The sequence below is a fragment of the Miniopterus natalensis genome, chromosome 21 (assembly GCF_054644295.1).
Source record: "Miniopterus natalensis isolate mMinNat1 chromosome 21, mMinNat1.hap1, whole genome shotgun sequence".
Taxonomy (NCBI): Eukaryota; Metazoa; Chordata; class Mammalia; order Chiroptera; family Miniopteridae; genus Miniopterus; species Miniopterus natalensis.
This window is the reverse complement of record NC_142101.1, coordinates 13,507,656-13,527,500: the sequence shown is the minus strand read 5'-3', so window position 1 is coordinate 13,527,500 and position 19,845 is coordinate 13,507,656. Positions and strand designations below refer to the sequence as shown.

General features: G+C 54.3%; 2 protein-coding genes across 2 annotated transcripts in view; one reads left to right on the top strand and one right to left on the bottom strand.

Annotated features, from left to right (window-relative positions):
• Window positions 1-12,235, top strand: part of CAPN2 (calpain 2) — a 40,416-nt gene extending 28,181 nt beyond the window's left edge. The window contains exons 11-21 of the mRNA XM_087828854.1: window positions 235-246; window positions 881-1,092; window positions 2,207-2,243; window positions 3,142-3,207; window positions 4,156-4,213; window positions 6,513-6,577; window positions 7,744-7,812; window positions 8,333-8,411; window positions 9,796-9,912; window positions 10,160-10,218; window positions 11,733-12,235. Of these exons, the coding sequence (XP_087684980.1) occupies window positions 235-246; window positions 881-1,092; window positions 2,207-2,243; window positions 3,142-3,207; window positions 4,156-4,213; window positions 6,513-6,577; window positions 7,744-7,812; window positions 8,333-8,411; window positions 9,796-9,912; window positions 10,160-10,218; window positions 11,733-11,756 (798 nt within the window). The 3' untranslated portion in view covers window positions 11,757-12,235. The remainder of the gene's footprint in view (window positions 1-234; window positions 247-880; window positions 1,093-2,206; window positions 2,244-3,141; window positions 3,208-4,155; window positions 4,214-6,512; window positions 6,578-7,743; window positions 7,813-8,332; window positions 8,412-9,795; window positions 9,913-10,159; window positions 10,219-11,732) is intronic.
• A 2,358-nt stretch (window positions 12,236-14,593) lies between these two features.
• The window catches only part of TP53BP2 (tumor protein p53 binding protein 2), a 39,596-nt gene continuing 34,344 nt past the window's right edge, over window positions 14,594-19,845 (bottom strand). The window contains exons 16-18 of the mRNA XM_087828853.1: window positions 19,350-19,516; window positions 17,855-18,054; window positions 14,594-15,395 (exon numbers count right to left, since the gene is read on the bottom strand). Of these exons, the coding sequence (XP_087684979.1) occupies window positions 15,354-15,395; window positions 17,855-18,054; window positions 19,350-19,516 (409 nt within the window). The 3' untranslated portion in view covers window positions 14,594-15,353. The remainder of the gene's footprint in view (window positions 15,396-17,854; window positions 18,055-19,349; window positions 19,517-19,845) is intronic.

Below are 19,845 nucleotides of genomic sequence, written 5' to 3'. Positions count from 1 at the left end.
TCATTGATCGGCTGCCTAGCCCGCAACCCGGGCATGTGCCCTGACCGGGAATCGAACCCCGATCTCCTGGATCCTAGGTCGATGCTCAACCGCTGAGCCACACCCGGCTGGGCACTTGGTCCCATTTTAGAGATAAGGGAGCTGAGTCCAGAAAGGGGAAACGACTTGCCCAGAGAAACACACACAGGATGTGGCCAGCGTCAGAACTGAGCATGCACTTCTTTATCTTTGCAGGTTCCGGAGGAGGTACGTCTGGCGGGCGTCAGTCTCCATCCCTGGGGCTCAGGTTCACCAACAAGTGAAAGGCTTAGACTGTGGGCTCGGGGGTCCTGTGACGCGTGGGCAGGGGGCTGGGGGCTGGGAAGGATGAATCCCTGGCCCCTCTAGGGCCCTGGGGAGGTTGCTCAGGTCCTAGATCCTGCTGGTACGAGCTCAGGGTGGGGTATCTCAGGCTGCCCCCGGGGGGCCTGCTGCCTCCCCGAGGCCTCGCAGAGGCCACTCGTGGTTTAGTTCGGGGTGGACGTTCTGTGGTCCCGGGACCGCAGGAGGCTCTTCCTGAGCCCTGCAGTGCTCTTAGAACGAGCCTGAGGGGACCAGGTAGACCCTGCAGGTTAGAAGACGGAGGGGGGCTCAGAGACAGACCTGGACCCACGTCCCAGCTTCCTGCCGTGTGGATGCTAAACGTCCCTGAGGCACTTGGAGGCGTGCGAGGTCCCTCCGAGCTCCTCCGCGGGCATCTGTCGCTTTGGCAGCAAGTTTGCTGTTTTCCCAAAACGATGCAGACGTTGTCGCCATCACCTCCTCTCTGGATGCGTGAGAGCGACACCGCCGTGGCTCCCGTTCCACCCTCCACTCCCCCGTGTTTCTGCTTATGTGTCAGTTGATGGGACAGACCAACATCCACCTCAGCAAGAAGTTCTTCCTGACGACCAGGGCCAGGGAGCGGTCGGACACCTTCATCAACCTGCGGGAGGTGCTCAACCGCTTCAAGCTGCCCCCGGGAGAGTACATCCTTGTGCCTTCCACCTTCGAGCCCAACAAGGACGGCGACTTCTGCGTCCGGGTCTTCTCCGAGAAGAAGGCCGACTACCAGTAGGTCCTCTCGCCTCTCCCGCCTGTCGCGGGCCTGTCGGGGCAGAGCTCTGGGCCCCCTGAGCGTCACTGCCTTGTCGCGTGCCACCTGCCTGTCTCGAAGGGCGAGTGCGGGGTGTGCCCCTTGGGAGGCCGTTGAGTGTCACCCGCAGTCAGCAAAGGGAAGAGCCACTCAGAATGTGTTTGGTTAGGAACAGGTGGCTGTGGGGCAAACTGCAGAACCTAATTCCGCGGGATGATCACGGTGTTATCTGCAGTTTAATGACCTACATTAGACTAGCTGTGAACCCAGTCCCCTCGTTTGGAGAAAACTGGGGAGCCTCAACCCCCTCAACGCTCCTGCTCTCCGGGGTGAGCTCCCCACGCTGACGGGACACCCCCCAGCCCCCAAAAGGTGTCTGACTTCCTTGCCCCAGGATGCCAGTCCTAATTCCAGCTGCCAGCACCAAAGAGTCCCTCACCTTTCTTCTCTGAGGCGTCGGCACTTCAGATAGGACCCTTGGCGGCCTAGTTTAAGACCCCAGGGGGCCTGGGGAAGACCCTCCTAAGCTTAAGTACACAGGATGGTGCGCAGGATAAACTGACCACAGCCCAAGCTCCAAGCAGGATCCCACACAGGCCTCCGCGGCGCCCGCCTCTCCAGCCCTAGGAACGAGCGGCGTAGATGCCGTGATTCTCAGCGTGAAAGATTTACGGGGGCAAAGAGCGTTTTGGATGGAACCGGAAAGCGGTTCCTGGAGGCCGGGGGTGCGCGAGTTGCCTGGAGTTCCAGCTCCCTACTGCAGGGGCCCTGCGCTCTCTGATGACCGAACCCCAGCAAACCAACTGAAAAAAAAAAAATCTCTGCCTCCCCAAGTTGTTGGGCCATGGCTCTTCCTCGGGCCGTTTCTGCCGCAGAGGGGACGTGAAAGCAAGCGGGGACGCGAAAGCAAGCGGGGACGCGAAAGCAAGCGGGGACGCGAAAGCAAGCGGGGACGCAGAGAAACCCACCCCGCCCGCCCCTCGCTGGACCGCAGGCCCCAGGCCCCACCGGCCCTTTAGCTGTCATTTCTGCAGCAGGCCTGGCCTTCACCCTCAGGCCCCTTCCAGTAACACAGTTTCCTTCCGCCTCCAGGGCTGTCGATGATGAGATCGAGGGCGACTTGGAAGAGGTACTGGGAGCTCCCTGAATTCACCCCCTTGTCCTGGACCACCCCGGGAGCAGATAGTAATCCCAGGGTTTAGGGGGCCCCGGGACTTCAGGGGCGCAGCTGGACATTAAGGCCTCCCCGGGTGCCATCTGCACCAGCTCCGGGCCGGCCTGGCCCTCGGCTGCCCCTGACCGCTGGGGCGAGTGAGCCCGCGTGCACGTGGGGCGTTGTGTAGGACGGGCCACCAGACGGGCCACCAGTGCTGTGCTGATAAGTGCGAGGCTCTCGTCACCTTCCTTTCTGGGCCTCGCGTTTCTCTATAAAATGAAAGCGCTGGGAGACCAGGTTCCTGAGGTCACCCACGGGTTGTGATTCAGTGACGGATCCTGAAGCGCTGTGACCACACAATTCGGGAATTTCAGACAAGGCTCCATCATAACAAGTCCAGAGCCGAGGGAAGAAAACACCCCAAACAGAGGAAGGACCTCTTCCCTCTGTCCCGGGGCCGGGAGCGGTGGGATCATTGCAGACACGGAGGCCGCCGAAGCTCTGTGCTTGTCCCGTGTCCTCACGGAGAGGCCGCACAGCCTCCAAGGGCCACTGTCAGAATCCTTCGGGAACATCCCAGCTGGTCCTGTGCTCCTGAATCTCCATTAGCGTAGATCGTACAAGGCCATTTGGTTGAATGTGAGCGATGAGAGCCTCACTCCTTCCCAGCAGTTTCTTCTCCCTCATGGGTTTTATCCAGAAAAAAATCATTACAACTTTATCCTGTCCTTTATCTCAGCCCCAGCAGCCTGATGGTCCAGGCCCCAGAGTGAGCGGAGCAGGGGACGTGATGGGGGAGGGGAGGCCCCGGAAGGGGGAGCAGGCACCTCCTCTGATCTATTGTCCCTCGCGTCTGTGTCCCACCTTCCAGATCGATGTCAGTGAAGACGACATTGATGACGGATTCAGGAGGCTGTTTGCCCAGTTGGCCGGGGAGGTAGGTGTTCCCCAGGTCTCTGTTAGGCGCTCTGGTTGGTAAAAGGAAGAGACAGGTTTTGTCCCCAAGGAGACTTCAGTTTAAAGGTAAGAGGAAACAGATTGGACCAAAGCCAAGAGGAATCGCAGATGGAACTCGGGTCCCTTGGCCGAGTCCTTCCAAGACCTCTGAGCATCGCAGGCCCCTCCATTTCCGTGGCCACCTCTGGCTCTGCTCCGCCTGCCTTAGGGTCTGGACCTCACCTTGTGGCTCTTTTATTTGCTTCTGTTCCCCTCCAGCTGAGACATGGAACTCGGCCCTTTATCCCTGATTTTCACAAAAATATTTGCAGAGATGGAAGGCTTTTTCAAATTTCAAGAATGCAAGCAGCTTACAACAAGGACTTGGACTTCCCAGTTCTTAAAAAAAAAATCCCTCAGCCACGTAGGCCTCTGCTGGCCGCAAAGTTATTCAGCCCTTTTGCGTCCCTCAACTCCAAGAAAAAGCCAATCTTGGTCTTAAACGATGGGCTTGTCCCCCAGTTACTCAGTGTAAGGGAGTGGAGACGCCTGAACGACTTCTAGAGGGGCCCCAAGAAAGTGCTGGGCCCGTTCTTAGAGCCGGTGGGTTTCACCAGCTCTGCAGGAAGCCAGACCTGAGTTTGAGAGGCCGAGGGAGGCGTGCGGATGGGAGGAAAGGGTGCGAGAGCTAAGACCACAGACGCGGGTGGAGTGGGGCATTTACACACTGCAGAGCGCTGGGGAATGAGCTCCACCTGCAGCTTGTGCAGATCAGGGACCCGGGGCCAGCAGCAGCAGCTCACCGGGCTCGTTAGAGGCCCACGTGCATAGCCCCAGCCCAGGCCCGCCCAGTGCACGGCGCACAGGGTTTGGCCGGAGCAGGCGTCCAGCACACGCTGCAGCTCCAAGGGGGCCAGTAACGATGCCCTGCTTGCTCGCATGCCCACAGGATGCAGAGATCTCCGCCTTTGAGCTGCAGACAATCCTGAGAAGAGTTCTCGCCAAGCGTAAGTGTCCCCTCCTTGCCAGTCCTCCTTGCCATGCTGCGACTTCCCCTGCGGCCGGGAGGGCACACGGGACCCCTTCCCCTTGCCGTGTCTCGGCTGCTGTGGCTGAGCTGTCACATCCTCCTCCCACGTGAACGCCCCCCACCACTAACGCAGCCACCACCCAAGGGTTGGCTGAAGGAGGTTCCGTGTGACGTGATTTTCAAAAGAACAAAGCTCCTAGGGGGTGGAGATCAAAGTCACAGCCAGGTTTCCACTGCTCACTGGCTTGGCAGGATAGACTTGTGACTACCTACCTCTTAAGAAGGGTTGAACCTCTTAAGTGAGCTAACGCGTAGAAATTGCCTGGCACGAAGCCTGCACCCCAGAAATGCTGGCTATTATGACGAGTCGTTGGCAAGAAAAGGCTCAGTCGGCCCGGACGGTGGGAGCCGGGAAGCACCCCGCGTCCCCGGCTGTCTTTAGCAGGAAATCATTCATAGAGGGCACCTTTCAATGATTAGCCAGAATGGAAAAAGAAACGGATCCTCTTACATTCAAACAAGGAATGGCGTTAAAAAACTTCATCTCTCGATGTGTGTTTAAAGGAGCCTAATCTGACCTGTTCATCAGGGGAAATGTCACTTCATTTGAGCCAAGGGGCCAAGCAAGTGACATCAAGGCTCTGGAAATGGTGACTCTGGGCCCCGGGCACTGGGGCTTCCACAGAGAATGAGAGAAAGGGGACAGTGACTTGAAAAGGGGCTCGAGAGCCACACTGCTCACAGCCTTTCCCAGCTTGGAATTACTGCCAGAGCAGAAAACATCCAAGGACTGATTGGTCACCTCTCGCCGCTGATGGCCACCAGGGGGAGTGACACACGCACACGCATGCACACGCACCCATGCATGCACACGCACACATACACACAAATACACACACACACACCCCAGACCCTCAAATTATCACAAGAGCCGGGCTGCCTTTGATAAGCCAGCAGCCCCCTGAGCAGGGTTTGTTCAGTGTCAGAAGCTACAGGCCTGGATCAGGAACAAACGTGTCTGTTGTCACATCCTGAGCGTGGACCCTGTGGGTCAGTCTCTAACAGTCTCCAGGACCTCACACGCCTCTGGGCTAACCCCGGAGACAAAGGAGACCCCCCCCCCCTTAGAGCCCAGAGCCCAGGGCCAGTTGGGTCTCCCAGCAGGTGAGCTTGAACGTGAACCACTCACACTTTGCAGGAACCGTAGATAACTGGCTCCTGCCCTGGAGCCAGACGGCCGCAGGAGAGCCCCTGTGAGTCACAGAGCTCCCCCGGGGGTGGCAGGGCTTCCCCCAACAGGCCCTGGTCCTTGCCCTCCCTCCTCCGATCTGGAGTGAGAACAAGGAGGTGGTGTTTACCCCCCAGGCACAAGTGAGGCCGCAGGGCTCTTCAGACATGTGGCTGCATGAGCCCAGCTGACTGAGGCCTCATTGTTCCCCCCAGATGGAGGGAGGGTGGGAACGTCAGGCCACGCAGGGATTCCCTGCTCCCTGCCTCCCCTGTGCCTCCGAGCTTGGCACCCTCCCTCCCCAGCTGCCCGGCGACGCCTGCCTTCTGCCTACGGCCCCACACCCAGCCTCGTGCCCACGCCCGAGAAAGGGTCGGGGCCCAGACTGGCAGCTTTGGGGCGGGTTAGGTTTAACCTTTACGAGGACATGACAGGAACAGTGGGCTTCTCGTGACGTCTGTGGGAACCAGATTCACACTGGGACAGGAGTCTCCTACCCTCACCTGCTGAACACCAATGAGACGGGACTCAGCTGGTGCAGGGCAGTGTCTCCAGTGGCTTCGGGGTCCTCAGGTTTCTCAGCTGGGGCTGGGGACACGGAGGCTCCTAGCCTCGAGCTCACGTGCCCCCCCTTTCCTTTTCCACAGGTGATTTTGCACCTGGGAGCACTTAAGGACTCAGTTCACTTATTTTATTTTTTTATTGATTTTAGAGAGCGAGGAAGGGAAAGAGAAACGTCAATTTGTTGCTCTACTTATTGGTGCATTCACTGGTTGCGTCTTGTATGTGCCCTGGCCAGGGATCGAACCCACAACCTTAACGTGTCGGGACAGTGCTCTAACGAACTGAGCCTGGCCAGGGCCCTTTCTTTTGCTTATTTTAAAAGCACTTGTAAAAGCCCTGCTTGCCCAAGGCGAATAGTTAGTAGCCAGCCATAGCTACTTAAAATCATTTAAGTGGCTACTGTATCCCAAGGTGCAGATACAGGACCCTGCCACCTTGGCTAGTGCAGCTCTAGAAGGTTTTCCTGTCACTCTTTGTCTTATAGGCCAAGATATCAAGTCAGATGGCTTCAGCATCGAGACCTGCAAGATCATGGTTGACATGCTCGACGTATCCTTTCGTGGGCTCCCAAGAACACGGGTGGGGGGACTTTGGGATTTCACACTGCAGAGAGTCAGACGCGAAGCCCTCCAGGAAGGCCAGCTGTTGGGTGGGTGTAGGACTGTTGTCACGACGGAACGTGTGTGACTTCAGCTGAGGGAAATCGACACGTCACACACCCTGGTTACCTCCACACCCCGGTTACCTCCAGAGGCTCAGAGTGCAGGTCAGCTCATGTTCCTGGGGCTGGGGCAGGAAATTCCCACAGTACACCCACCATTCTCTGCCTGGAGCAGCAGTGTTTCGACTGCTTCCTCTAGGAAAATAGACTTGACCGTTGAACAGCTAGGGGCACCGACCCCCCTCATAGTCGAAAATCCTCATGTAATTTTGACTCCCCCGGAAACTTCACTACTTCCTGTTGACAGGAAGCCTTAACAATAACTTAACTTAGACATATTTTGTATGTTAGATTATTAGATACTGTATTCTTACACGAAAGTAAGCTAGAGAAAAGAAAATGTTAAGAAAATCGTAATAAGAAAATCCATTTACAATACTGGATGTACTTTTTGGAAAAAATCCACGTATAAGTGGACCTGCACAGTTCAAATCCATGTTGTTGACGGGTCAGCTGTAGTCCCTAAACTATGACGTTTGTGATGTGCGTGTTTTCTCTGGCCACGATTTTCTCCTTGATTTGTGGAGACGGGGCCCACTTTCTCCTTCCCATGGGCTCTAGCGCCTTCCCGGGCCACCCACCTGCCCCCAAGGCAGACGCATCATCCGTTTCCCCCCTTGTTCCTAATGCTCCTGAGAAGTGCCGGGCCAGGGATGGCCCCAGCTTCTAAGAGGTTCTGTCTAATGGGCTCACGGCACCCACTGTGTAGCTCCCCTCACAAAAGGCCTCTTAGAAATACGCCCGATAATAGTTCCCATATTGGCAAGCCACCAGAAGCCTCCCGAAGTCCACAGCTCCTTTTTAGCAGGTTCTGGGGCCCCCACGGCACCCCCAGGCCGATCAGCGAGCAGGGTGAAGGGGAGCCGCTGTGTCTCTGGCCCTTCCACCAACCCTCGGGAAGGGTCCTGCACAAGGAGCGCCTTGTGCTTCCAGAAGGTCCTGGCACGGCCTACAGGGACGCAGACTCCGGGGAGCTTTCCTTAACCAAAGGCAGTCCGACGGCAGCGGCAAGCTGGGCCTGAAGGAGTTCTACGTTCTTTGGACAAAAATTCAAAAATACCAGGTAAGAACCCAGGAGGGCCTGATGGCAGGACCAGGGCATGTGTCGGGAACACGCTGTGCAGAGACCTGTGGATGGAGGAGCCTTTCCAAGGGGGTGGAGCTCAGAATGAGTGAAGACAGGGCCGGACAAGTGCCAAGAGAACAAAAAAAGGACTTTGCAAGGTCACTGGTCTGCCCCCTGCCTTCATCTCATTGGCCAGAAATGGGGTCATCGGAAAGCCACCTTCAAAAGCCTGTGTGGCCTCTTGTACTTTGGAGTTTCACCAGCTCGAGTATAAAAATACTTAATAACACAGGCCCACAGTGGTTGACTATAGCTGATTTGATGGGCAGATTTACAAACCAGCTCACGTCGAGGGAAAATATTACCAGCTGTTGCAGGCAGGAGCATGGGGATGCCTCTGAGGCCAAGTCGGAGGCATGGAGCTGGAAAAACCATCCCCGCTCGGCACACGGCACAGAGGTAGCCTGCACCTGCCCGGCCTGCGGTCAGGTTCTCATAACTGTTTTGCGTGTTCCAGAAAATTTACCGGGAGATCGACGTGGACAGGTCTGGGACCATGAACTCCTACGAGATGCGGAAAGCCTTAGAAGCAGCAGGTAATCAATACTTCAGAGCCGTGCTCTCTTTGGCCTTACTGGTAGAGCATGTGATGCGTGCAAAACAATACAGAGTTGGCTAAGCTGTGACATAAAGTAGGTGCTCATTTAGTACAAACCCATCCGTTTCGGTCCCCCTTTAAAGACCAGCGAGTAAAATAAGATGCAGTCCGGGATGCTTTGCCTGCTAAGCGATCTTGAATCCACGTCTCCTCCTGCGCAGCCTGGTGGGTCAAGCAGGCAGAGCCCGTTCTCAACAGCGCCCCCTGCTGCCCCTTTCGGGTACAGGGCGGGTTGGGCACAAATGGGATGGGATGTCCCCCTCCACCCTAGGGGAGTCCCTGGCAGAATGTGATGTTGATAAAAGGGACACAAGCTTGTGGGAGGCCAGCGGAGTGGGAGGCGGCTGTGTCTGGGGGACAGATAGGACAACAACGTGAAGTTGTTCACTGTATTAGCCCGGATTCAGTGCTGTAGCAAAGACCCCAAATAACAGCTTAAACAAGATACATCATTTTTTTTTAATATATCTTTATTGATTTCAGGGAGAGGAAAGGAGAGGGAGAGAGAGATAGAAATATCAATGATGAGAGAGTCATTGATCAAGCCCGCAACCCGGGCATGTGCCCTAACCAGGAATCGAACCCTGATCGCCTGGATCCCAGGTCGATGCTCAACCACTGAGACACGCCTGGCCAGGCACATCTCACTTAATCCAAGCCCAAGAAGTTCAAGGCTGGGAGGGCGCCTCCTGCTGTTGGGGACCCAGCTGCTTCTGTCGCCTCCTGTCACCCTGACCCATGGGACCTAGGGCAACGCGTAGACCAAATGAGGAGGGAGGGACAGGCTCCTTGCCCTTAAGGACACACATCGCTGCGCACACATGCCACGGCCAGAGCTTAGTCACGAGGCTCCAGAGGGCTGCAAGGGATGCTGGGAAGCGCAGCCTTGATTCCCGGCAGCCAAGACCCATGAACAAATCTATTCACTCTGGCAAAAGAGGGAAATGTTTACCACGAACAGTTTCTGCCACATACATCCAGGGAGTCTCTGGTCTCCAAGATGATGCAGAGCTAAACACACAGGAGAGGAAGTGGGGTTTACCACCTGGAACAGTGTGACTGTGGAAATGGGAACAGACAGGAAAAGTCTTCCCTGTTGGTCAGTAAGGAGCCAGGCAGGGTGACAGGGAACCGTCTGGGGAGGATGACAGAAGGCCCTGGCTTTGCAAAAGCAATCCAGCCTCACAGGCGAGCGGCCAAGGGACAGAAGTGATTATCACGGTCATTTAAACTGCCACATGGGGGGGGGGGTAGCCAGTGACTGGAGCTCCAGGGTGCAGACTCACCCCCGGTCATCGGTGTGTTTGCTCACTTAACCCCAGGTTTCAAGCTGCCCTGCCAGCTCCACCAGGTCATCGTTGCTCGCTTCGCAGACGACGAGCTCATCATCGACTTCGACAACTTCGTCCGCTGCCTGGTCCGGCTGGAAACACTCTTCAGTAAGTGGCCGCCTGGGGAAGACCCAGCTCCGCGCGTTAAAGCGGCCACCTTGCACGCGGGCGAAGTCCCGGGAGCCAGGGGCGTGTCTGTCCAGCTGAGAATGGAAATCCTTTCATTTGGGGAAGGAGGGACAAAATGATAGCTTGTGGCATTCAGTGGATCAGCCCCCAGATGGGGGAAAGAGATAATGTGGTCCTGCTGCCGCTGGCTCGCTGGTGACATCCTCCTGCTTTCCTCCCTCCACAGGGGTATTTAAGCAGCTGGACCCTGAGAACACGGGAACCATACAGCTCGACCTTATCTCGGTGAGTCAGCAGCTAGCCCCCGCCCCCCTCGCCCCTACGGGGACAGAGAGAAGAAAGGCTGTGACCTGGGTGACAGAGACCTATGGTTTATTTATTTATTTTTAATGTTTTTATTGAATTCAGAGAGAGAGAGAAGCATCAATGATGAGAGAGTCATTGATCGGCTGCCTCCTGCGCGCCCCCTGCTGGGGATCGAGCCCGCAACCCGGGCATCTGCCCTGACCGGGAATCGAACTGCGACCTCCTGGATCCTAGATTGATGCTCAACCGCTGAGCCACACCGGCCGGGCCCTGCCCCTCTTGTTGGAGCTGAGCACTTGGGAGGCAGGACCTTGTCTTCTCTCTGTTTCCAGCGCGAACCGGAGAGGAGCCGGTGGTAGGAAGGCAGCTCCTTCCCTTGAATTTGCTGCTTTAGAGAAAACCAGTCACTGAATAGCTATTGACTCTCTTATGCATTATAAGCACCTTTAGCCAACTGAAAATATACCTGAGCTGGTTACAAGTAACAGGAACTTGCTTAAAACTCTGTAGCCTAGGAGACAGCCCTACCCTGAGATTAAAATCTCAAGCGAAGGCAACACAATGGACACAAACGTGCCATCTGGTGAGCTCTGGAAACTCGAGCCCCTTTATCATCGTTGCTGGGAATCCTACTCCTCCCCGGCTCCCAGCGGTCTGGCCGCCACCTCAGTCCACCCTCCGCATTTCCTCGGAGAAACATCTACCCACTGGCTCCCCCTGCTCTCCTTTTTTTAAAATATTTTTTATTGATTTTGAGAGAGGAAGGGAGAGGAAGAGAAACGCTGACCTGCTGCCTCCTACACAACACCCCCCCACCCACCCCCCCCGGGGATCGAGCCTGCAACCCGGGCATGTGCCCTGACCGGGAATCAAACCGGCAGCCTTTAGGAGCACAGGACAACGCTCAACCACTGAGCCACACTGGCCAGGGCGCCCTCTCCTATTCCGAGCGTCCCCTTTCACAAGTCCCGAGAGACCCCCACACTCTCAACGTTGAGGAAATCCCCCCTCCGTTCACAGTGATTTTCAGCCTTGGCTGCAGGTGATGTCACCTGGCCGACTTGGCCAAAGTCCTGCTGTCCAGGCCCGTCCCTGGCCAGTTCGATCTGAATCTAACTTCAGCCTCCCAGATTACTCCAGGAAAGAACCAAGGTTGAAAACCACTCGTGGGAGGGATAGTCGCCCCCAAAACTAACGTCTGATGTGATGAAGCAGGGAGTGAAAGTGGTAAGCCAGATGCTGTCTGAGCTGCACTTTCCGCAATCAGCCCCGTAATACAATTCATGACCACCTGCCTCAAATGACAGCTTTTTACTAACCTATAAAAAAACCAGACTCTAGAAATCAAATAGAAAAAATGTGAGTGAGCGCACTGTTTTCTTTACCCTTGCTCAGCTTTTCTCCTACAACAGTCTTTCAGAATAATCTGCAGGTACTTAAATAGCCTTTAATTTTAAAAACAGTCACTAAAGTTTTTTTTTCCTTCCTCCCAGTGGCTCTGTTTTTCAGTACTTTGAAGTTATAAACTAATCTGCCTGAAGACGTCTCGTGAAAGAAAGTCAGCCACAGACTAAGCTTCCACAGAGAAACTTTTATCTGGACCTTGATTATGGGAACATTTACTTAAACCGATGATTATAGCTGCACATAATGGTACCATCTGAGATAGGGAAAGATTCGCGTATCATTAGACTAAATACGAGCGTGTTGCATAACCCTCGACAAGCTCGAACAAAGCTTTAAACCTGTAAATAGGATGCACTTTTTACTTTTACACACGGTCCCATTTAGAGCAATATTAAATCAGGAAAAAAAAATGCAGGGAGGTGCTGACCAGCTGAGCAAACATTCAGGGGATCTCAAAGGACACGAGGTCCTTGCTGGGAACATTAAAAGCAACTTCAGGTTGAAAAATGCAGCTCTCAGGGCTCCCCATTTCCCTTGAGTAAAATAAAAAATACAGTGGTCACAAAGTAATCTTGTCAAGGCACCAGAAGAAGCCAGGTGAGAAAGCCCACCTCTGTCACCCGGGGCCACCCGGGTTAAAGCAAAGACAGGTTTATAGAAAACTGGTGAACAGCAAATCTGAAATTCAAGGCCTGGAGTGTTATAAATAACGAAGGGAGCGTACTCGTGGTCAGCGGGAGCCAGGCGTCCGGTTTGCAAACCAGCTGTGGCGAAGGTGGAACACGCCACCTGCCACCTGCTCGACCCTCCCGCACGTGGCCGCCTACAGCGTTCATGCATGGAGCTGGGGGGCGGCGCAGGGGCGTCTGCAGACGACACAAGCTTGTTTCTTGGCTTTTACCTGGGACTGTGCTAACATTATAAAAACATTGCCTTGTTGCCTTACCTTCTGACAAATGTACTGTTAAATAAAGAGTCGCCTGGGCAATCCCACGTGGCCTGCTGTCCTTCCTGGGGGGGGGGGGGCCTTGGCTGGGCACCCCCACTGTAGCCTGTTTCCTCTCTAACACGGTGAGATACTTCTAATTCCCATATTGGGAGGAAAAGGCGTCTGATCTGTCATTCCCATGGGGAACTATACGTTTTTTTAAAAACCCAATTCGGAAGCTCCAGTAATTGGCCTTCAAGCAGGCGCAGCTCTGACTGCGGGGGCTGCTGGTATCTCTGGGGGAGGCCGGGCATTTTATCTGCTTTGCCACTTGGACTTCACTGTGGGGGTGAGCGCACTGAAAAGCCTCGCTCACTGGGCTGCTGTCTGGGATCCTGGGGGATCATAAAAAATCAGGATATAAGACTTAAAATAGGTCAATGCCAGCCTCCTAGTTCAGGAAAAGAGAGAAAGATGGGTTCCCCGGATTCAACTCAAATAAGTAGGTTCTTTGAGGGCCCGGAGGAGACCAACAGTATTGATGAAGGAATGAAGATTAATGGGGCCATGTGGTTTCATCCATCCAGCAGCACAGGGTTAGGACAGGCTTGGATGTTGGGAGTGACTAGGGATTGAAGGTGGGCAAGGGAAGTGTGGCCAGGGGACCAGGGAGTTGAGGATGGCGACGAGTGGCTGAAAAAAAATCAGGCAAGACTACAACAAAGAAATATACCCGAACGTTAATACTGGTCTACCCTCCACCACCAAACCTCCTCTAAAATATTTCTACAAGGAGCTTTGAAATAAAGCTATTCTGATAATAAACAAGTTTAAAACCAAAAAAGGAGACCGAAAACAAACATTCCAACTTTTAGGCTAAAAAACGAATGTGAGATGATGGTGTTTTCCTAATTTTCACACACCTGCGCATACAGAACTCAGTGGTGTCCCCAACGGGGCGACGTATGCGGAGGCGATGGCGGTAAAGCCCACTCCCGGCAAGAAAGACAAGCGCAGCGGGATCGCGTGAACTGGGCAAGGGCCCATGATGGATCAGTGAGTGCACCAGCCCAGGACTAGACTCCACGCGGTATTAGTCCCGTCACTGTGGTAACATATTAGCACGGACGCAGAAAACACCCGTTACGTTAACTCACGGTTCTGGAGGCTGGAAGTCCAAGATCCAGGTGCCAGCAGTTTCGGCGTCTGGTGAGGACTCGCTTCCTCGCTTGCAGGTGGCAACCTTCTTGTATCCTCACGTGGGGGGGGGGGGGCAGCCCTGCCACTGCCTCCCACACAGACATTGATCCCATCACGGGTGCCACCCGCACAACCTCATGTAAACCTATCCCCCAAAGTCCCCACCTCCAAACACCTGTACACTGGGGGCTAGGGCTTCAGCATGCATTTTAGGGGGGACACACACATTCAGTCTATAGCACCAGGGGACAGGGATATGTGTGTGTTGGGGGGTCTTTAGAATTCTCTCTACCATACATGTTTTCTGACATACATTAGTTCATGTTGTCACAATTTCTCCATTCATCTTCCTTTCTTGCTAGTTTAGCTACTCATAAAAATGTATAGAGAAAAGTGACCATTGGTGTGTTTTTTTATTTGTATCTTCTATTAAATAAAATACTTCCACTGAACAAAATGGGTTCCGAAACAATCCACGAGCTTGGTAACGTAGTAAAACGATGTGGACACTTTGTGTTAAGTTTCTGTCCCATAAATCAATGTCTATAACTGTGCAAAAACATGAGACAATATGGAGACAAAAAACAGTGTATTCGATCACCACGGTCTCGAAGATCTTTTTAAAAAAACACAACAAAAAAACCTTAATTCTATATCAAAGACCATCACAAAACTCATGGATTGCAAAACTTCTCCCATTTGATCACACGGCCGGTAAGGAAATCCTATTTTTTGGCTGGGTAGGAGATCTCAACGGCTGTGGACCTTGAACAAGGCTGTGTACGTACCACGTGGAAGGCTAAAACCAGAAAAAAAGCACAGAGTCCAAAAGTTTACTTTTATTACAATTGTTTTTAAAAGTCAGCTATGATCTTGACCGATATGGGTAAGTCTGTAACAAGTCTCTAATGTCCAAGATATAAAAGGCAATAAATATAGATTCAAATTCAGCCTAAAAACGGGACTCTAAACCTAACTATCTGTAGTGTCACTTGGTTTTGGTATTTCAAATATATGCATAATTCTTAAAATGCTACAAGAACGCGTAAAGTTATTGCTCACTGGCTACCAACTAACCGTTCTCCACTGACAACGTACCCGGGTGCGGTACCTTCGAGCCTTCGTGAGGGGCCCCTGAGGGCTGCTGGTGCTGGGGGACCATCAGAGGTGGCGCCGTGATGGCACTGGTCCTTTCCGGTGGGGGGACAGGCACAGGGGCAGGTGCTGAACAACTCCAACCAAGCGGGACAGGAAGGTGATTTCCCAGCCGTCCCACAAATGGTCCTGTTTCTTGCAGAAGACAGGCTGTCCCTGTGTCCCCGAGTGCTCCCCGGAACGCCTGTCCCCCGGCACAGTGAGGTCAGCTTGCTTCTTACAAGCCCCATGTCCTGGTGCCGCATGTCGTCCACGGACAGTGAATCTTCGATCCTTCATTTTCTTCCAGAGCACATTCTCCGCGGCTTTCAAGTCACATTGTCATTAAGACAGGTCTTGTGACGTTTGTGCCCAAAACAATCGTATTACTTCTTCTTAGTGATAACAGAGATCAATTCTTCATTAACTACAACTCTATCAAGTTTCAGGCCAAGCTCCTTTGTCTTGGTTTAATCCTCGGATACAGCTGTAAGAGAGTTTATAAAATATTTACATACGTACAAACATCTCGAAAAATATTAGGGAGGGGCCGGGCTGATGGGACAGGAAAGAAACGAAGCTAAGAAAAGGACTCCTCCTGCCACGTGAAGCACCTGAGGACACAGGGATTCACATTTAGCAACTCTCCCGCTCAGCTCAGCTCTCCTGCAAGGACATTCAGAAGTCACAGGGTCCCTTAACGGTGACAAGAGCACCGTGCAGTGATAGAAATCCACGGTGCTCTGAGCATGAACTACCTCAATCTGCACAGCTTGGTGAGCTGCAAATCAAGTCGGGCCAGAAATCAGGCTGCTGACGGTGACCTGCACCTGAAGCTTCCACTGCAGGGGAAGCGATAAGAGATTCAGCCTCTTTCGACTTGGTTCACGGTGGACAGGACGCTGTGTCATGGGACGCCGGGCTGTCAGGGACGAAATGCCACAGACTGAAAGTCTACAGATTCGAGCAAGGATAAGTGCTGTGTTTTGTTTTAGGATTTTGTGGGCTTGTGTTTTCCATAACAAGAGCTGGAGAGGAGCATGTATGCGAAGGTCACGAGATCTCCAGTCTCCAAGCCAAGAGCAAGCCAAGCTAGTAATTCAACTAGAAAACCCAACAAAAGCCGCCCCCTCCCTTCCCCCCTCTCACAAAGGGAAAAAAGACTTTACTGAAAGAAAGTCGTCAGGCTTCCAGCCAGGACTGAAAAGCAAACTGGTGGATCGGCGTTATATACAGGATTATTTTTGCCACTGAGAAAAGATATTTAGCCAACACAATTTTATTAACTCGTACCTGGGCTTCTCACTAAAAATTCAACATTTATGCAAGTTTTTTTAATTCCAAAGAAAGGAAAAAAAAAACCTCTCTATAGAGGCCACTTCTATCCAGAAAGATTTCCAAAGGACTGAGACTATTTAAATGCTGGGCTGAAATGAAAGTCTTCAGTCAGAGCCTGGGAGCCACACACGAGGCCGACCTGGGTCTCCACCCACGGTTTCCACACCTGGGGGCGAATCCCTGCCCCCAAGTGTCACTACCCGCAGGGCCTCCTCATCAGGGACTAAAATAAGCCCCAAATAAGCAACCAGCTCTCCGAGGCAGAGCTTTTGTCGGGTAAGAAACGGTAGAAGTCAGAGTGCTTATCTGCTGATGTCTGTCCGAGACACACAGTCGTGACACTTCTCTGGTGCTAAAGATTTAGCAGAAGCGAATCTTAGGGTGCTCGAAAGAGACCCACCTCTGTATTTCTACTTCAACTGGTAACTTAAACGCCTTTTAAAGGGCTCCGTGGCCTGATTTACTTCACTCCCATCGCTCTCCATCATTTACATTATGATTACATGAAGGATCACTGTTTAATAATAAATTCTGCCGTCACGGAGGCAGCCGTCGGATGGATGAAGTCATTCAGGCTGCCCAGGAGACAAGCGACAATGGAGAAGGCAGAGTCGGGAGGAGGTGGTGCCAGTCACCGTCCAGCCAGCCAGGCCCCGACGTGAGTCACTCGGACCAGCTGGGCAGCAGGGGGCTCAGCCAGAGCCTGGGTCCCGGCCTCCAGGCCAGAGTAGGAGCTAAGTGGGCACAGGCCACGTCTGCCTAACAGCGGATGAAATGCACCTGCCTTACCCTGTCCCAGGAGGCCACCGTCTCCAGCCTCCCCGCCTTCGTCCCGCTGGCCCGGTCACCCAGGTCCTAGGGCTCTTGGTCCTGGGGTGCTCCCGACCCGCGTGCTGGGTGCTGTGGGTCGCATCGGCCCCTCCCGCCCCCGGACTCGCCTTTACTGCCCCACGGACAGGTTCCGCAGGCACTTGCACCTTTCAACTTTTATGTCAGCCTCTCAACGAACCTCAGCATTTCTCTCCCTCTTTCTCACACGTCCAACGTGCCCCCAGGGGACCCCTGAGCGAGGCTCATGCAAAGCCCGGGAAGATGCCACTCCCACCCTTCCCTCTGTCCCACACACCAGCCTTCTCCCTGGGCACCCTCCTGAGGGTCTTTATCTGCTGACAGCCCCCCTCTCGTGGGTTCTTGATGAATATGATCTTATCATTTCCTTGAGGGTTTTATGAAACTTAAAATCCAACAGCAGAGAAAGAGCGAAGACTCCTGTCTTCCGCGCCCTGCTCGAGCTCGCTCCCGATCTGCAAATCCCGATTTAAACAAGTTTAACTCTTATTTCAAATGTCAGCCGGTTACTTAGCTTTACTTGTAAACGCAGGCAGGAGCCCTGGCTGCCAGGGGCTGGCAAACACGGAAACGTGCTGTTGGTCATACGTAGGAATCACTGGAAAATGTGGCTTTGGGTCTAAACCTAAGACGGTCAGCATTTAAAAGTTCCACGCCCCGCGGGCAAAGGGCAGCCGGCCGCGCTGTGTCCTAACGCGCGGGGGTCTGCGCAAAGGCCCCGTGACACCCACCCGGACATCCGAGGGGCGCAGGACTTACCCCCAGCAGGTTGCGGGGCACGTAGCCCTCCCTCTCGTCCAGGCGCGCCCACCACCACTCGGTTTCGCACTCGTCCTCCCGGCGGACGACTGTCATGCAGTCGCCTTCCCTCAGGGGCAGCTCGTCGTGGTTCTGAGGCTCGTAATCCCAGAGTGCGTAAATGACGCCTTTGTTCATTATGCCCATTTTCTCCTGGACGCCTAGAATCAGACGGCAAGAAAGGGCACAGAATGTGTCGCCTGGCGCAGCTGTACCAGGCCAAAGGGGCGCCGGTGGCACGCGCTGGGCCGCGAGCGCTTCCTCCGCTCAACATTCGCCAACGCGCAGCCCCCCGGGCGGGGCGGGGCAGGGGGAGCAGGCGGAGACAAGCTCCACGTGCTGACAAACACCAGACAACCTCTCAAAACCAGTCTGACTCCGAGCACAAAGGCTCTGCAAGGCCAGGGATTTAAAAAAAAAAAAAAAGTGTGACCGATACGCCCGTCGGCTTCCAGCCTACTCGTGAGTATGGCGACAGGGAACTCCGGGCACACGCTTACTTCGACCTCGCCCTAACACTCAGGGCGGACAGGGGGCAAAAGAGCAGAAGTGTGTAGCTATTAAAGTGGCCTCCATCGATCTCCAAACGGGGAGCGGAGAAGAAAACCAGGTAAGATAGGCCGGAACGCAGAGTATTTTAGACGCGATAAAAAATGTTGGCACACAGTCGGCTCTAAAATTAAACGAGTCCGAATTCTAGGAGACAGTGAAATCCACTAGCTGGGGAGGGAGATAAACGCTCCGAAGGCCCCTTTCCAGCAGAGTTAACGTCACCCTAGTGCCCCCTTTCTCCACGGTGCCCTCCTCCCCTGCAGGGCACTGCTAACGAGTAAAGGTCCTCAGCGGGCAGGCGGCAGGAGGGACGCGGGGGGGGGGGGGGGGGAATTAGGCAAAAAGGGCCCCGAGCGAGCACTGCGGAGTGCACTATTATTTTCGCCTTGGGTTTGCAGGAGAGCCAGGAAAATACCTGCCTGCTTTTAGTCAGGTTCTTCCAACATAACGTGGACACTAAACTGTCCATTAGGAACTTATTCCGATGCCACCTAATACGATGCAGCCCCTCAATCTGGGCAAAAATGAAACAAATGAAAATGGGGGCAAGTAGATTTCCAAGTTTCCCGTTGAGAGACCTGGGTCGAAATGACCGACTCCGCTCTAGAACCGGAGGTGGGAAGGAGGGAACTCCGGTTACGTAAGTTACAAAGACACAGCATCGCCCGCTCAGTGGCAGCCTCGGGAGAGGATCTCTGGGTCATCAGGAGCCACGGGTGCCACCAGATCAGACACGGGGCGCCACCGTCTCTGGTGGCGGCAGGGGTCCCCGGCAAGCGCCGTCTCCGGGCGTACGCACAAAAGCTGCACTACTGTGCGTGGTCGAGGCGGCCCTGTTTATCCAAATGACGGAAATACTTATCGAGTCCCGCCCGGGAGAAGCGGGCGCCGGGCGGGGACGCACCGTAGAGAAACTGGGAGCACTGCGCGTAGCCCTCCTCCATCTCCTCGCACTTGTCGGCGGCCGTCTGCATGTCGCTGTAGGTCATGGCGAACACGGCGGCCCCCGACTCCACCAGGAACTTGCAGACCTGCACGTTGTTACAGGAGGCGGCGCAGTGCAGCGGGGTCCTGCGGGGGACACACGGCGGGGCCTGAAATGTCTCCTTCCACGGAGGGGCGCCCGCGGGGATAAGGGATCTGTAAAGGACGCTCGTGAGTCTGTCACCTACTAAGCCCTTTCCTCTGGGACCCTCTCTTCACGGCTTCTTTGAAACCAGTCACATGTGGCCACGTGGCAAGGACAACGGTCGGAGCGCTGGACTGCACGGGGGCGGGGAAGCGGGAGGGGAGGGGAACCCAGGAAACGAGAGCAAGGGCATGGCGGGGAAGGGAGGCCTGCTGAAACCAGCATTTCTCGAACCTGCTGGACATGCTGATCAGCGGTGTGCCACTTTGTG